At 36.1% G+C, this 19,059-nt stretch overlaps 1 protein-coding gene and 1 long non-coding RNA gene across 9 annotated transcripts in view; one reads left to right on the top strand and one right to left on the bottom strand.

Annotated features, from left to right (window-relative positions):
* Nucleotides 1-19,059, bottom strand: part of UBR3 (ubiquitin protein ligase E3 component n-recognin 3) — a 244,481-nt gene that overhangs the window by 75,353 nt on the left and 150,069 nt on the right. For all 8 annotated transcript variants that reach the window (XM_023259445.2, XM_023259440.2, XM_023259442.2 and 5 more), the window contains 3 exons: nt 18,680-18,829; nt 10,473-10,606; nt 4,273-4,383 (listed from right to left, as the gene is read on the bottom strand). In XM_023259445.2, the coding sequence (XP_023115213.1) occupies nt 4,273-4,383; nt 10,473-10,606; nt 18,680-18,829 (395 nt within the window). The remainder of the gene's footprint in view (nt 1-4,272; nt 4,384-10,472; nt 10,607-18,679; nt 18,830-19,059) is intronic.
* Nucleotides 7,233-8,959, top strand: LOC109502722. Its single transcript, XR_002161530.3, has 2 exons — nt 7,233-7,328; nt 8,726-8,959. It is a non-coding gene; the product is annotated as an uncharacterized LOC109502722 (long non-coding RNA).

Below are 19,059 nucleotides of genomic sequence, written 5' to 3'. Positions count from 1 at the left end.
GTTCACGAGAGACTGCTATACATGCTAACTAACCAGAAAACTTAAGGCAGGAATCCAGACGGTTACATTTGTTCCTTTCTTTTGCATGACACCACCACACATCTATTTTGCTCTTTAGGCCACTGCTATTTAGTCCTAACCACTATATTACTCTTTTTCTCAGCAGTTTCTTTCTTATTCTGCCACTAACTTAATGTTCTATCTCAAACATTATTAATAATTATTAATATTAATGTATTAATGTAAATATACAAATGCTACAATATGACCATTATCACAAACAAGACAAAAATAATGAGCAAAAAAGGATACAAAGAGAAGAAAATGAATCTGTCTATGGTTACAAAGGTAATGACAATGTCAGGATGAATTTAAATTTCCCCACTCTTTTTTGTTTTTAATTTTTTTTATGTTTACTTATTTTGAGAGAGAAAGAGAGAGCACACACAAGTGGGGAGGGGCAGAGAGAAGGAGAGACAGAATCCCTAGCAGGCTCCACATCATCAGCACAGAGCTCTATGCGGGGCTTGAACCCACAAACCACGAGATCATGACCTGAGCTGAGATCAAGAGCTGGACACTTAACCAACTGAGCCACCCAGGTGCCCCTAAGTTCCCCACTCTTAATTGCTTTATCTTGGATCTCAAATACTTTGACTAAAAGAACAAAATTCTACTTTTTTCACTTTTTGACACTTCTTTTAAGTTCTTAAAAATACAACACCATGTCTTCTTAAATCCAATTCTACAAATATTTGTTAAGCTCCTAACGTGTCAAATGCTGTGCCAGGTGATATCATAAAGACTTAAGGTACATCTTCACTTAAGGTCCTAACAATATAAAAGCAAACAGAAACGAATAAATTATAACAATAGTGTGAAAAACACAACAGAGAAGGCTTCTCAGAGGAGACTTGTGAGCTAAGTTTTAAAGATATACAAGAGTCGAGCATACTAGACAGTTGGGGAAAGGGTCCTGATATCATTGAAGAACGTTCTATGATAAGCTCCTCTATAATTTAATTTTAAAGAATGCTAGATCCCCCTCTTTGCCTTGATTGAAAATGTGTTCTTTCCTAAAGCCTCTCCAGAAGCATTCTCAAGTAGGCACTGCTCATTCTCCCGCATCCCTCCCACCTAGTATCCTTCTCATCTCCAGTGCTGGCTTGAGATCTTTATTCTTGCATTCTCCCATGTTTGTGGCTAATGTCATTTGGTGACATCACCCTTTTCCTTCCTTTTTACTGTCATCCACTGCCCTCCATCACTCAAGAGTTTGGTACCTAAATCAGTTTTCCTCATCGCTCCAAGTCCCGTCATCCTCCTGTGCAACTTCAGTGTGTAACGGAGACAACCAATCTTACATCTCAGTCTATCAGCTCTCTGACCTCATTATTTCTTATAGCTTTGACCTCTACTCTACTCCAGCACCTGCTACCATGACTATCCCCTTATACTGAAATGACCCCAAAGTGTCCGTATCTGAAAATATTAAATCCAAACAGCTTACATTCTGACTGCGAACTCCTAACTGTCTTAGTTCCTCCTTTTTTCCCCACTTTATCAAGCCTTTCCTCTCCTGCCTATACACGATCTACCACTTCAAAAACTCTTCGGTCAATACTTCTCATTCCCTGTCCGTTTGTCCTTCTATCATGCACACTCCACAAAACCTTCATACAAAATTAACCCAATGTATGGCTTCTCCAATTCTACACTTGAATTAAGGGTTGTTATGGAATACTGAAATAGCTTCTTGCTACAAACTGTCTCCACGCCAACTGAGCCCTGAATACTTCCTGACAATCTCTCTCCAACATCCTATGAAGCACTCTCTCACCCAATTCTGAAGTGTTTCTTCCAAACCACCTCCTCACTTGTCAAGTCCCTTCACCCACCTGAGCCTTGCCCCTTTTACTCTAGAAGCATAAAGCTACACTTCCTATCTCAGAAAAGAGAGTCATGACAGCTCCTTCTGCTTCCTACCTTCTCTCATCTCAATATCTAATTAATAAATCTCACAAGTCTTTCCATCTACTTCCCTCTACTCTCTTTGCTAATATCTCCTAACTAGTCTTCCAACCATACTGCTGCCAACGTGATCCACCTAATGTGACTCTTATTCCCAATCAAAATATTTCAATGATCACCTGATTCCTTCCTCCCTCTGACACTCCACATGCTATCTCTCACCACATCCAGAAGACCTTTCTTCTAAATATATTTCAAATCTCTGAGCTCTTCTCCATCTCCAGTGCCATGACTAACCCCAAGCCACCATCATTTCGTACCTCATTGCATTCTTTCTTACTCTCCTGCAATCCCACCATAATCCCCTACCATCTACACAATTACCACAATGATCTTGCTGAACATATCTCTGCTTAGAAGTCTTAAATGGCTTTAATGGCTCTCTGTAAAGAACCTATCTAAACAAAGTCCAAGTTCCTTACATGAACTACCAGGTCCTCTACAGTATGACCCCTAATCTTCCCTCATCTCTCATCACTCAAGCACCTTAATTCATCAAATGTTCTGGCACTTGGCAGATGTTCCAAAAAGGCCCTGTGTATACCTCATAACACTCAGCACATACACCATCTCATGCAATCCATAGTAAAATCCTAAAGGGAAGGAACTGTGTCTTATTCACTGATGAATCCCCAATGTCTATCAAAGTATCTGGAACACTGTAAGCACTGAATAAATATTTGTTGAATGAACGACTGAATGGAGATATATGAAAAATGGATAATGTGCTTAAGGAACCATTAATTAGCTTATTAATGCTGAATTCATGAAAGATAAAGCTGAAGCAACAACAGGCAAGCCCAGATCATGAAGTGCCTTGAATGCCATTCAGAGAAGAATGGACTTTATCCCATCAGGAAGAATTCAGTAAAGGATTTTTAAGCCAATGACATATGTCATCGGATTTACATATTAGAAAGATCAATGTAATGAATAAATCAGACTTGGAGTAAGGAAACTGATAAGAAAGCAATTGCAATAGTCAAGATGAGAAATGAAGGCATACACAAAAAGGCAGAAGCAACAATAATGAAAGTAGAGTACAGTCAAGTGAGATTTAAGAAACAGAATTAATAGAATTTGCTAAATGAATGTGATAGGGAAGGATAAGAAGGGAAAAATAGGAATCCACTGCTTCTGAGCTAGGAATCAGGGAATAGAGAAGACCACACTTCTAAGAAGTTGAGCTAAGAAAAAGAGAAAAACTGCAGCTACAGGGGAATGCAAAGTCAAACGAAGGAATTCTGAATGGCAGGGACCTGAGCATCTTTATGGACTGAAAAGAAACAACAGAATGGGCAGAAAAACTTAAGATACGGAATAAAAAGAGGTTACTTACTAATAGATCAAAGCTCCTAAGGTGATGGGAGAAAGGAATATTAGAGCATAAACAGAAAAATTATTCCTGAACAGAAGAAGGAATACTATCTCAAAGAGTAGAGAAGAAAAGGATTGGTTGGGATGCAGACTCATTTATCAGGGAATAGATCAGCAAAGTAGGAAGCTAAGGTAGCGTGTGACAGAAAGCCACTGTTTTCTCAGTAACAAAGAAAGAGACAGAATCTGATGAGGGGAAAGGAATCTTGGAGTTTAGGCAAAGAGCCTGGGATAGAGGAGGCAAAGGTTTGGAATAGCTGCTGGGGACACTAAGAGAGAAAACCGATCAAAGGTAAATGAATCGATAAATAATATCTACAATCTGTGACCCTAGCTTAAGCCACTATTATATAGGAAACCACAAATTTACAGACATACCACTTAACTTAGTTTTATGGTTTTTCTGGAGGGGTAGCTGCCTGGGTCTAAAACCAAGGGAGGAGGATTAAATGAATGATATTCAGAGCAGAATAGGCACTGTTCAAAAAAAGTGAGGCTAGGAAGAACTAACGCTAGGGAAAATATAAAGGGGTTAAAGGACTAGAGATCTTGATGTCAGAAACAAAACACGCTAATGAAAATGAAATAAGAAAATCTGAAAAGTGATTATATAACAAAATGATATAGTAGGATATTAAAGCATAGTATTTCAGAGCTAGAGTAGCAAAGTCTAGAATTACTACCATGGAAAGCAGTTGCTAAAGTGAAGTAAAAAAAATGAAATTCCTAAAGCTGAAGGGGTCAGGGAATTACAAGGCTGAATAGTTCAAATGGCAATCAAAATCACCCAAGATGAACTGGGATATATATGCTATAAAAATATTTAATACCTGGAAAGATACATACACCTTTAAATCAACTTACCCGTAATGATTCCATGTAAGATTTATGACAATCTATATGTAACGTGTGGCCACAGGTCTGTACATAAACACCTCCTTCCCAGCCAATTGATACTGCCAATAGACAAGAACTCTTAAAAAAAAAAAAAAAAAAAGAGACAATACATTAATGTTTAAGAAGCATAAACATACCTAAACATATCCACATAAACCTCTGAATGATTTCATACCGTTATACTAATGTGAACTTCATATATTTATGATATAAAGTAACACCCAACTTGACAGCACCAAGGCAGTATCTTTAAACTTGAAATACCATAAAGTTCTAGCTTCCAAATATCTAGGCTCATAATGAAAGAGAGCAACTATAAATTACACTTTCTCTACCCCATGAAATATAAACTCTTGATATTATATTATAGTTCACTATAAACTATTCTGCTATCGATTATTTTACCTGCTCTGTGATATCTGACATTAAAAACTTCTTTCTTTTACTGTAATTCCAGTGTAGTTAACACACAGTGTTCTATTAGTTTTAGGTGTACAATACAGTGATTCAATACGTCCATACATCATCCAGTGCTCATGATGACAAGTGCATTCCTTAATCCTATTTCACCCCTCCCTCCCCACCCACCTCCCCTCTGGTAACATCAGTTTGTTATTTACAGTTAAGAGTCCATTTCTTTTGTTGTCTCTCTCTTTTCTTCCCTTGCTTATTTGTTTTGTTTCTTAAATTCCACATATAAGTGAAATCATATGATATTTGTCTTTCTCTGACTGACTTATTTTGCTAGCATTATACTCTCTAGCTCTATCCATGTCATTGTAAATGGTAAGATTTCATTCTTTTTTTATGGCTGAAAGGGTTAGTACCTGAAATATATAAAGAACTTATCAAGCTCAACACCCCAAAAATAAATAATCCAATTTAAAAATGGGCAGAAAACATGAACAAACACTTCTCCAAAGAAGATATCCAGATGACCAACAGACACATGAAAAGATGCTCAACATCACTCATCACCAGGGAAATGCAAATCAAAACTACAATGAGATACCATCTCACACTTGTCAGAATGGCTAAAATCAAAAACACAAGAAACAACAGGTGTTGGTAAGGATGTGGAGAAAAAGGAACTCTCATCCACTGTTGGTAGGAATGCAAATTGGTACAGCAGCTGTGGAAAACAGTATGGAGATTCCTCAAAAATCGAACTACCTTGTGATCCAGTAATTGCATTACTGGGTATTTACCCCCAAAATACAAAATTCCTAATTAAAAGGATACATGCATGCCTATGTTCATAGCAGTATTATTTATATAGAAGTTGTGGTATAGATAGATAGACAGATGTATAGATAGATAGATAGATAGATAGATAGATAGATAGATAGATAGATACAATGGAATAACAAGTTTTTTCTTTCTTGTCCCTTCAATGTTTATATTCCTCAAGGTTCTTTGTACCACTCTCTTCTTACTAGAATGTTCTCTGAGTGATTTAATCAGTAAATCTGACTACTCTCCAAACTTGGATCACTTGTCTTAGTGACAGATACAACCACTCAAATCCCAAGCAGAAATCTCTAGTTTGATGTCCCTCAGATAACATTAAAAAATATGTCACTGGGTGCCTGGGTGGCTCAGTTGGTTAAGTGTCAGACCCTTGATTTCAGCTCAGGTCATGATCTCACAGTTCATGGGACTGAGCCCTGTGTCGGGCTCCATGCTGATAGCACAGAGTCTGCTTGGGATTCTCTCTCTCTTCCTCTCTCTGCCCCTCCCCTACCCACACACACATTCTGTCTCATAATAAATAAATAAACATTTGTTTTAAATGTGTCATAAATCTGTCTTTTTTCCCCCATGAATCTTTCTTTTCCTCTTGGTTTAAAAACTCCACAATTGGGGCGCCTGGGTGGCTCAGTCGGTTAAGCGGCCGACTTCAGCTCAGGTCATGATCTCGCGGTCCATGAGTTCCAGCCCCGCGTCGGGCTCTGTGCTGACAGCTCAGAGCCTGGAGCCTGTTTCAGATTCTGTGTTTCCCTCTCTCTGGCCCTCCCCCATTCATGCTCTGTCTCTGTCTCAAAAATAAATAAAAGTTAAAAAAATTAAAAAAAAATAAATAAAAAAAAAATAAAAACTCCACAATCTTTTCAGTCACCAAATCAGAATGCTAAGAGTTATTCTACATCACATTCTTTCTTTTACACCACAGTATTAGCTCCCAAACTATGCAGATTCTATCTCCTAAATAAAACATGATTTGGGCCCCTCCTCTTCATTTCCACTATAACACTCATGTCTGCATCATTTGTTGTGAGGGAGGAGGTTTTTCAACAAAGTTTTTTAACTGGTCACCTTGATGCCAATTTCTTCTCTCCATAATGCATCACCCTCCATACATCTTTCTGGACTATAAATTTGGTCATAAGATAACCCCAAAAAGTACCTTAACATTTACATGGGTTTAATAGAATATACAATAAAGAAGGGACCCAGATTATATAAGCAACTACAATACCCTTTTGAAATATGTTCTACAAGTTAACTTTTTTAATCTCCTCTTTTTCTTATATCTTCAACTCTTCCTTCTCTCCTTCTCTACTAATTCCTTCCCCTCAACCTATACACAGGCTTAGACTTTTCCTCCTAAAATAATCCTCTTCGAATTTTCATTTGGCCTCTATCAAACACTATTTGGGCCTGAACTTGAGTTCAGTTCACCCTCTAGAGTCTGTAGTAAACAGACGACCAGGCCAGAGCAAAATTAGGAAAAAGGTCTAACATGGGTGATAGCACATGATGAAAGATTTGAGAGCCACTAAAGCTGACTATAGCTTTAAACTTTATTTTTCCTTTGGAAAGAAATTTTTACAATATAATGTAAGATGACCAAATAATCTTTAAACAATAGTAAACAAAATTCTAATGTTAAATGAATGTTCTAATGTTCTAAAAGAATTCTAATGTTCTTCATGAACATCTGAAAGTTGAAAATATTACACGGTGCAAAATGCCTTTCCAGCCTATTTAAAGATGTGTAGCAGCACAAATACTCACAGCAGGTGAGCTAGCTTCTATTGTTACAAATCAGAATAGCAATAGGAGACCTGCTCATCTTTGTTTTATGTTTTGGAGCGCTTGAAGTAGAAACAGATTTAGATCATTTTAGAATGGTTAGTAGTCAGTTAATAAGCTGCTCTCTTTGGCAATGTAGTATAAAAATGTAATTTATCTTACTTCTTTTTTTAATGTTATATTTATTTATTTTATTTTGAGAGAGAGAGCAAGAGAGAGCACCCAAGCACAGCAGGGGAGAGACAGAGACAGAGACAGAGAATCCTAAGCAGGCTCTGCACTGCCAGCACAGAGCCTGACACAGGGCTTAATCCTACGAATCGTAAGATCATGACCTGAGCTGAAATCAAGAGCCAGACGCTTAACCAACTGAGCCACCCAGGTGCCCCTTTCATTTTAATAAATCAGCTTTTAAAACTAAAATCAGTATGCCATGTGTCTAAGTAACTGTTAGATTTCTTGTTTGAATCAGAGTCAAAACAAAAAGGCAGGAAAATATTTACTAACATGAGACTAATATTTTAGGAAGACTTCAACAATGTGTCCACACCACTGTGCTAAGAATTGCTTAACACTGAATCTTCATAGCCTCAATATTTATTAAAACATTACCAAAAAAGGAATGAAAAGTTTACCAAGACCACTCAGTTATATATGGCAGAGTCCAAGTTCAAACCCAAGTCTATCTGACTCCAAAGCTCGGGCTCCCACCCTACTCTGTCCTCTCTCTCATAATATAATACTCCCCGTTTCAATGGCACTACTGCCTTACACAACTAAAACTCTACAGGTTGACTCTGTAAAATGCATGCAACTGATATGAAGAGAACAATCTACATAGTTTAATTCTGTAATCAGAATCAGTGCTCATTAATAGAAACTCTTCTGCTGCATACAGTCTATCTGTCTGCCTGTATACAAAATTAAGGTACTCTATGCTAGAGTAATTCAGTAAGAAATCCACTAAGCATCTACAACACACACAGCATGTGCTAGCCCCTGAGGAGACCGTAAAATCAATATAAGAATGGCCCTACACCTCTAGACGTATATAGTCCAGGGAGCACACCAGATATACAGAAAATAACCATTATGAAAGTAAAAAACTGTTGTATAAAAATATATATATTTAAGAATAAAATCCCATAATCATTAACAGAAACACAACAGAGATTCTGTCCAGTTCAGATTTCAGTTCAAAGTTCCTACAAAAAAGATTTTTTTTTTCTAGAAATGAATAACTATTCTGGCTGCTTTAAGAAAGAGATACCCTACTTTTTCTCTCCTTTATTAGAACTCCCCTTCCCTCAAAATTATTTTGTTCTTAAGTCTGGGTTATATTTGCATTGAATCAAGTTTTTTTTCCTTTTCTGCTTGGCTCTAGGATTCATCCTTACTCATCTATTCTAAAGTGATTCGAAACGATAAAATTCAGGATTATGACAACAAAATAAAATCTAAATAAAGGTGATAGTAAATTTCTGCAAAAGAGGAACCTGGCACAGTTTCATTGTTTTCTTCAAAATGAAGATATTTATTGGTCTATGATTAATAAATTAACATACATATGCTGCAAAAATGTAAAGAAACAATACAGAATAAAGAAAAAGCATGAAAATGTATGTGTGTGTACATATGTATGCATACACACACACACAGACTTTTTTTTTTTTTTTAAAGAGAGAGGGAGCAAACAGGGCAGAGGAAGAGGGAGAGAAAATCTTAAACAGATTCCATGCCCAGCATGGAGCCCGAGGCAGGGCTCAATCTCACAACCGTGAGATCATAACTTGAGCAGAAATCAAGAGTCAGACATTTAACCTACTGAGCCACCCAGGCACCCCTCTTTTTCCAAATAAGAATAATTTCATTGTAAAGCCTCTGAAAATATATGGGAACATGATCCTCACTACCTAACCCAAACTGCCTTATAAGGCCTAACTTGAGCCCTCTCACTGGGCTAGCTCGAATATTAAAAACACCACTCTACATTTATACTGACCTTTATAACATGTACAGTGATCTAAAGAAATTTCTAACCTGGTGGGTTACTGTATGAAACCTCATATGAGGCCTATTTGATAGATGAGAAAATGGAGTCCTTGTCTGTTTTTTTGGCAAGCTTACATGGCTAAGCAATGGGAGAATCAGGACCAAGCCCCAGTTTTTCTCAACTGTAACTCTTTCTACCCTACACAGTGCCTCCGTTACTAGAGCCATCATTTTCTCCAGAACCCACTAGAAACCTTCTCCTCAGTCCAAACTACTGAACCACATCCTACTCTGACTCCCATCATTGCTAGGTCAGTTGCTGCTTATTCTCATTAAGTTTCTGTCTTCCACATCTCCTACTAGTTTCTTCCATTTAATCCAGTGCGTTATGGGCAAAAAGGAATCATATGTGAAAATGTATCAAGATATTCATTTCATATAGCTAACTAAAAATAATGTTTCACTTCATATTTTAACTATTTTAGGTTATTATTATATATTTACTTAATTCAAGATACAGTAAATCCAAAAAACAACAGGTGAATGGAAACCCCATTTAATAATCCACTGAGAGAATACTGAAAATGGTACAGAAATTTTATAAGGAAGTTAACAATGCTGGTGCTGCTACATAAACTAAGTTGACCTTCCAAGACCAATTAACACCTGAGTGCTAGATAGAGCCCCTAGATGTAAAGAGTTGGAAAAAAACCTATCAAGTTCACAACAACAAACCATAGAAGCCATTGATTAATCTGTCCCTACTTTACATTTTAAAAGCATCATAATGAGATTTTATTGTATATGTTTAAAAGAAAGTAAAAGGAGGCAAAAATCTTCATAAAATATTCATGCCATAACTAAAAGTTTTTATAGAGGTAATACTTATCATTCCATTGAACTAAATTTATGTATCTTATAATAAATAACATTTAAAACATAAGTATGACATTTATAACCTAAAAAGGTTATTTATTACAGATTCCTATTTCCTTACTATCCATATATTAACTTTTTTTCTAATAAACTTCCAGATTCCAAATTAGAATGAAAGTAAAGAAAAAATATAAAACTCTGGAGAAAAGTAACCATCAATTTTGCAGACAAACTATCACTATATGATAAAAAAAGGTACTTACATCTTTAAAATAACGCTGTAATAATGAAAGCCTCACATCATGAACTGCTGCACATGTATCCCAAGGGTAAATCTGCTCCTCCTCAGTGATAGGCAATTTTTTTGGCTCAATGTTGTCACGGCACTGCCCCAAAACTACATTAACAACAGAAATAAGAGCTCATTAAATAACCAACCTGATTCAACATGATTCACTAAGTAAAGCTGTTATTTATCACAAGCTACTCTAATTATTCTACTACTGAATATTTTTAAAGACCTAACAAAAAGTGATATTCTAGTTTTCTTCTAAAGAGTAAATAAGTGTGAAATATGACAGTATTTATTTTTGAAAGAACACTAAAATATTAGTATGAACTCTGGATGGATGGATAGATGGATGGATGATCAATCGATCAATCAATAGAGGATGAATGGTTTTCAAAATCTGTCCAGTGAAAAGGCCTAGAAGTTATGATTCTCTGGTATCAATAAACCTCACTTTTAAATATACTATTTCTCACTAAAAGTAAACAGAGATCCTTGGAGAAAAAGCTACATCCAGGGTTGGGGAAAAGTTCAAAGTGAGCCTGGAATTGTAATAAATAGCAAGGAGATATTCAAACACTGAGGTGCCTGGTCATGAGGACCTTCAGGAGTTTTGATGGTCAAATTCGAGAAAATTTGAGTTCTGAAAAGAATAATGATAGTAACAGATAACACATTCATCAATTCAGGCAAGGAACATCAAGTAAAGGGGTAAAGGGGTAAATTGTCAGGATCCCAACGCATCATCCTATAGACTACCTACCACCATAACCAAGTGATCAAACTTGGTTGGCATCACCAATAATGGGACAAGCTGTCACTATGAGCCTCCTAATGTGATGGAATGGGAGGGAACATCATGTATATAATGCCATTGTCAAAAATGTTTACCTTAAACCTAATAAGAAAATAACCACACGAATCCAGAACATGAACTATTCTACAGAACAAAAGATCTAGACTCTTCAAAAATTTTTAAAGGGGCTGGAGAAACCATTGTAGATTCAAGGAAACTAATAAGAATTGATCATTAAATGCAATGCATGATCTTTTTCTTGGATGAAGAAAAAAAATCTGCTACAAAAAAAATTATTGGGGGGGGGGTCACGAGGGTGGGTCAGTCGGTTAAGAGTCTGACTCGGTTAAGTTTCTGCTCAGGTCATGATCTCACGGTTTGTGGGTTCAGGCCCCAAGTCAGCACAGAGCCTGCTTGGGATTCTCTCTCTCCCTCTTTCTCTGCCCCTCTCCTGCCCATGCTCTCTCTCTCTCTCTCTCTTTCAAAATAAATAAACTTTAAAAATATACATACTATTGGGATAATTGGAACATAACAGATATTATATAAATTTCTTGGGTGTAACACAGATAGATAATATAGAAGAATATCCTTGTTCTTACAAGGATAAAACATGACATCTACCATTTTCTTCTAAAAAGTATGTGTGCATGTGTATATGAGTGTGTGTATAGACAAGAGAGGGAAAGAAAAACATGGCAATATGCTAACAATTGTTGAGTGCAAGTAAAGACTATTCTGTAGATACAAAATTTTCAAAATGAAAAGCTAGGAAAAGAGGTGTATAACAAAAGGGCAAAAATAATACTAAGATTTTATAACTGTAAAACATCAAAGCACAAAAAAAGGAAGGGGGGATAGAAGCATACACTGCCATATATTACTATAAGACTCAATAAGCATGGGAAGACCATTCTTAGGGAAGGAGTATCAGGTATATAAATATGGACCCCAAGTTTTGAAGAGATTTACAGCAGCAGTAGAAAGAAAAAACAGAAGTAGGGAGATGCTAGCAACTAAAATATAATTAGCTATATGATATATAATCCTCTTAATACACTGCTGGATTTCATTTGCTAGGATTTTGTTGAGGATTTCTGCATCTACATTCATGAGATACTAGTCTATCATTTTCTTTTCTTGTGATGTCTTTATCTGGCTTTGGTATCAGGGTATGGCTGTCATCATAGAATGAATTAGAAAGTTCCCTCCTTTTTTTTTTTTTTTTTTTTTCTTGAGAAGTTTGAGAAGTTTGAGAAGGACTGATGTTAATTCTTTAAATGTTTGGTAGCACAGGGGGCGCCTGGGTGGCTCAGTCAGTTAAGCATCTGACTTCAGCTCAGGTCATGATCTCACAGTTTGTGAGTTCAACCCCTGTGTCAGGCTCTGTGCTAACGGCTCAGAGCCTAGAGCCTGCTTCAGATTCTGTGTCTCCCTCTCTCTGTCCCTCCCATGCTCATGCTCTGTCTCTCTCTCTCAATAATAAATAAACGTTAAACAAAACAAAAAAAAATTTTTTAAGCAGTCAGTATTTAAAAAAAAAAAAAAGTAGGGGGGAGGCGCCTGGGTGGCTCAGTCGGTTAAGCATCCAACTTCGGCTCAGGACATGATCTCACGGTTTGTGAGTTCAAGCCCCAAGTCAGGCTCTGTGCTGACAGCTCAGAGCCTGGAGCCTGCTTCGGATTCTGTGTCTCCTTCTCTCTCTGCCCTCCCCAACTTGTGCTCTGTCTCTCAAAAATAAATAAATGTAAAAAAAAAAAAAAAAATTAAATGTTCGGTAGCATTGTGAGTGAAGTTTCCTGGTCCTGGACTTTTATTTGTTGAGAAGTTTTTGATTACTGATCCATTCTCTTTACCTGTTTAATGTCTATTCAGACTTCCCATTTCTTCTTGAGTCAGTTTCAGTAGTTTCTATGTTTCTAGGAACTTACCCATCTCACCTAAAAGTGAGATTGACAAATTCATTGACAGAAAATTGTTCATAATATTCTTAGTCTTTTTTATTTCTGTAAGGCCTATTGTAATGTCCCCAACTTCCATTTCTGATTTTAGTTATTTGTGTGTTCTTTTATTCTGGGTCAGTCAAGCTGAAAATTGTCAATTTTGATGATATTTTCAAGAAACCAATTTTTGCTTTTGCTGACTCTTTCTACTGTCTTCCTATTCTCTGTTTCATTTATCTCTGTTCTAATCTTTATTATTTCTTTCCATAATCTAGCTTTGGGTTTAGCTTGCTCTTCTTTCCCTAGTTTCTTAAAAGTGTAAAGTTAGGTTATTTATTTGGGATCTTTGTTTTTAATGTAAACATTTACAGCTATAAATTTTCTTCTGTGCACTATTTTCCCACAGGTTTTGGTATATTGTGTTTTCATTTTCATCTATTAAGTATCTTCTAATTTCACTTGTAATCTCTTATTTAATTTCCACCTATTTGTGAATTTTCCAGTTTTTCTTCTGTTACTGATTTCTAGTTTCATTCCACTGTGATCAGAGAAGATACTTTGGATGATTTCAATCTTTTTAAATGTATTAAGATTTGTTCACAGCCTAATTCATCATCTATCTTGGAGAATGTTCCACGTACAATTGAGAAAGATGTGTACTCTACTCTTGTTGGATAAAGCATTCTATATAAGTTTATTAGATCTAATTGTTTTATACTGTTGCTAAAGTTTGTTTTATCTTCTTCTGTTTAGTTGACCTATCCATTATTTAAAGTGGGGCACTGAAGTCTTCAACTATTATCGTCAAACTATTTCTCCATCAATTTTTGCTTCATATATTTCTGGTCTCTGCTGTTTGGTACATATTATGTTTAAAACTGTTTTTATTTTCTTGATGGATTGATTCATTTATCAATATATAATGTCCTTTTTGCTCTTGCAACAATGTTTTACTTAAAATCTATTGTGTCTGATATTAGCATTACCATCCCAGCTCTCTGTTGGTTACTATTTGTGAGGAATATTTTTTCACACCCATTTTCTTTTCTTTTTTTTTTTTTAATTTTAATGTTTATTTATTTTTGAGAGAGAGAGAGAGACAGAGTGAGAGCAGGGGAGGGGCAAAGGGAGGGAAACACAGAATCCAAAGCAGGCTCCAGGCTCGGAGCTGTCAGCACAGAGCCCAGCAGAGCTTGAACCCACGAACCATGAGATCACGACCTGAGCCAAAGTCAGACACTTAACCGACTGAGCCACCCAGGCGCCCCCACACCCATTTTCAACCCATTTGTGCTTTTGGATCTAAAATGTCTAAGGGTGCCTGGGTGGCTAAGTTGGTTGTGCATCTTAGTTGATTTCAGCATAGGTCATGGGATTGAGCCCCAGAGAGGGCTCCACCTTGAGCGTGGGGCCTGCTTGGAGTTCTCTCTCTCCCTCTCCCCCTACCCAGCTTGAGCACTCTTTTTCTCTCTCAAAAACAAAAAAGGAAATAAAATGTCTCCTACAGTCTATTCATGTTTTTTAATCTATTCTGTTAATCTCTGCCTTTTAATTAAAGAGCTGAATGCACTTATATCTCAAGTAATTATTGATTTAGGATGATTTAATTTTCCCATTTTGCTATTTATTTTCTATATGTTCCTCAATTTGTTGTTCTAGTATACTGTATTGATTCTCTTCTCATTTCTTTTCTTTTTAAGTTTCTCCTTAAATAGTTACCTTCATTTTCTAACAATCAAGTTGGAATTAATCTGAACTTAGTTTCAATAGTATACAAAAATTCTGCTCCTTTACAGTTACATCTCTACTCCTTGCCCTTCATGCTTTTATCTATCTGAATTTTTCTACAAGAACATTGATACTTGGTTTAAAAACCTCAATCTGCATTGCTTTCCAGATTTAGTTCCTTCTTATTACATACATTTTTTTGTTTTTTTTAATTACATATGTGTTTAAAACACTATGAAGATTAAAACACTGGCATTAATTTTGGATTTTCTTAAATTCTACAAAGACTGTGAAAATTAATAATATGGAAAAGATCATATAACATTGTATTCTTCTCCTATGGAGAACTGAATCTCCCAAGTCAATAATATTTACAACAGGCATTCTGCACAATAGTGAGACAGCATATAAAGCAACACCTTTAGAACCCTTATCTCAAGCAGTTATTTTGAAGGGTTCGTAATCAAAATATAATCCAGCACAAGTCAAATGTTAGACTAAGGGGAGATATCATGGGACTTTTCTTTGATGCATGGTTTCAAAGTAGGCCAATAAAGAATCAATGGCCATAAAAAAGGTCTAGAGCAATAAGCACACCTAGCACCCAGACTGTGGTCTCCAAATACCATTTCCCACTAAAAGAAAGTAGGGCTTCTTAGAGAAATGGCTGATTCCTGGGTCAGAAATGTATAACTTGCCATGCGAGAAAATGTAAAGTTTGAAGTCTACATGAGTTGTGTCAAAAGAACTGAGGAAGTAACTTGAAGAGGCTCCAACTGAACAAAGAGGGAAGAATGTGATCCTCAATGAGAAACTAATTGCAACATATCATAATGATTTAAAAAGTACTAATTATTTTGGGAAAGTGCTAAGGAATGGCTACCTCAATATTTTGAGCACTATCTAAGGGAAAGAATACAGTATTTACCCTGCCTTTTGCGTATAATTTATGTCTCAGAGTAATCAAAATAGTTGATGAAGTAAAATTTCTTTTATAGAAGTATTTCAGCTAATAAACAAAAAAAGAGAAAGATTTGTGGATGAACTGATGAATCTAGCCAATAATCACAATTCATTGTGAATATTTCAAAAACAGAGAAAACAGAGTGGACAGAAGAACTAGGTAAACATCATAGAGATAAATTCAGTAAAATTCAAAACATTCTTAAATGACTTAATTTCTTCAAAAAAGTAAAACGTTATGTGGATAGGAGGGCCCCTATTTGGGGGAAGGGAGAAGGAAGAGGGGAGATGAAAAGGGAGCTTATTAATTAAAAGACTACAAGGAGATCCGATAAGTATACATTAATTAATTAAATAAAGTAAATAAGAAACAATTGGGGGCGCCTGGGTGGCGCAGTCGGTTGGGCGTCCGAAAAAATAAAATTCCCCAATTGTTTCTTATTCAACGTTTATTTATTTTTGGGACAGAGAGAGACAGAGCATGAACGGGGGAGGGGCAGAGAGAGAGGGAGACACAGAATCGGAAACAGGCTCCAGGCTCTGAGCGGTCAGCACAGAGCCCGATGCGGGGCTCAAATTCACGGACCGCGAGATCGTGACCTGAGCCGAAGTCGGACGCCCAACCGACTGCGCCACCCAGGCGCCCCACAATTGGGGAATTTTAAACACTGATGAGGTATTTTACTATACTGAGGAACTAATTTACTTACAAGTGACTGGGCTATATCTAAAAAACATGAACTTTCTTTTTAACTGAAACAGTGACATGTTTACAGATGAACTGAAATAATATCTGGAATGTTCTTCAATATAATTCTGAGGAGGTGGGATAAATAAGATTAGCCAATCTGTCACTATTAAAGACTGATGGAGACATGGAAGTTAATTTTACTAATTTCTTTACTTCATTGTGCGGTTGAAATGTTCCATATCCAAATGTAAATAGATAAAAAGAGATCAAAATAAAAAAAGAAGTCAGAAGTAAGGAAAAATAAAAAGGGGTAAAAGGCACGATGTCAGTAGGTGTTGTGAGGCTCAGAAAGAAAGGAAGGAAACAGCCAGAGATTTCACCTGCCACAGTTCCCAATTAAAATCACTCTTCAGATTTAATACTTTTTAATGTTAGTTTTTATTCACTTCCTTCTATCTATAAGAGATAAAAGAGCTATGTTATAGTAGAATTATCTAACATTAATAAGTTTAGCTAGTATGCAAAATTGTAAAAAGGATTAAATGAAGTGACAATCTGGTGAAAGTAACCTAAATATAAAATAATAAAAAAGATTAAAACAACAAAAACCAAAACTCTGCATAGGACAGAGATTTTGTTTTGCCTTGTTTCTTATTGTGACAGTATCTTGTACCTAGGTTCTCAATAAATATATGTGGAATGAATGAATGAAGGAATAAACAAAACATTACACTGATGATTATAAAGTATTTGGAGAAGAAGCTATAAAAAGTGGCAAAAATCTAATATGCTACTTTCCTCACAATAGTAGAAAACAGAAATAGCTACAAAACTAGTCAATACTCCCACACATTTCCTTTTCAGTCAGCATTTCTGATCTTGACAGCTCTACTCCAATGTTCTATTCAACTGGGGTTTCCCAAATCAATTTTATTTTTAAGCAAGAAAAGTCACAAGAGGAGAAACTAATTACTAGACATCATATTAGATCCTTTTGCCTATATTACGTTACTTAACAAGTACAATAATCCTCGGAGGTCAATATTATCTCTATAGTTAAAAGAAAGCAACAAACTTGACCAGATTATGTCAAGCAATACCTGTATTTGAAGCCATTTCTCTTTCCACTTTACTAATTCAGAGAATAAACACCCTAGAAAAAAAGGCTTGGGAGAAATGTGTAAGAATTTTATTTTCTCTTTGCTTCACACAAACTCCTGCTGAAAATGGATTGAATTCATTGGGACAAAAATGTGTAAGAGCTATCACACCTTAAAATACTTCAGTATGGGAGAGGATGAAGGGCATTCAGACAAATCCTTCAAAAATTTTTCAAAGAAAAATTTTTTAACTATACATTGGCAAACATATCATTCAGCAGGCTGTTTCAAGAATGACTGCTTATAGGGGCACCTGGGTGGTTCAGTTGGTTAAGCTTCCGACTCTTCATTTCGGTCATGATCTCATGGTTCACAAGCTCGAGCCTCACATTAGGCTCTGCGCTGACAGTGTGGAGCCTGCTTGTGATTCTCTCTCATTCTCTCTCTCTCTCTCTCTCTCTCTCTCTCTCTCTCTCTCTCTATCCCTCCCCTGCTCTCTCAAAAAATAAACTAAAAAAATTAAAAAAAAAAGAATGACTGCTTCTAGTAGTTCAAAAAATAAAGGCAAACCTACCTGAATGTGCCTTATGTAATTAAAATATTTAAACTGACAGTATTTCTGGGCTTAAACTGCTTTCCAATTTTAAAACAATTAAACTGTCAAGAAAGTTAAACTCAGTTATTGGCCACCTACCATTGATAATATACCATCACACTTTAAGGAAAAAGACTGTGTAATATAGAAAGACTTCTCTGTTAAGGGCTTCTTCTAACACTCATGTCCAGGAAAGTCAGATAAAGCCATGTTAAAAATCTTTGCTATACAGATCTAAATTGATCCTTGCTATATAGATCTATAGTATATCCAAAGATATTAATTTATTAATACAGGTATTTATTAATCTGTTGTATATACTTTGGCTCTAAAATGTTCCCACCGAAAAATTACTTTGATTTTACCTGAGGATGCTTGTAATAGTACAACCAATCCTGTAGGTCGGTCTTCAGAGGAGGGGCCACTTTGTCCACAAATAACACAATCATATACTGCCTCAGAAACTTGTGGCTCTGCTGTTGCGATCTCCATAGGAATATCGTTCTCAGGAGAATCTGGGGGGAAAAAGTTGCAGGTCTTAATTTCTGAGGAGAAAAATCCTTCTTCAATGAAAATACAGGGAAAAAAATTAAGTTCAAAAAATTCTGTGAACCACAACTATATCTTTGACAAAGGAAAGAATATCCAACTAATCTTTGACAAAGGAAAGAATATCCAATGGCAAAAAAAGTTTCTTCAACAAATGGTGCTGGGAAAACTGGATGGCAGCATGCAAAAGAATGAA

The sequence above is a fragment of the Felis catus genome, chromosome C1 (assembly GCF_018350175.1).
Source record: "Felis catus isolate Fca126 chromosome C1, F.catus_Fca126_mat1.0, whole genome shotgun sequence".
Taxonomy (NCBI): domain Eukaryota; kingdom Metazoa; phylum Chordata; class Mammalia; order Carnivora; family Felidae; genus Felis; species Felis catus.
The sequence above is the reverse complement of the archived record's forward strand: the minus strand, read 5'-3'. Positions and strand labels throughout refer to the sequence as shown.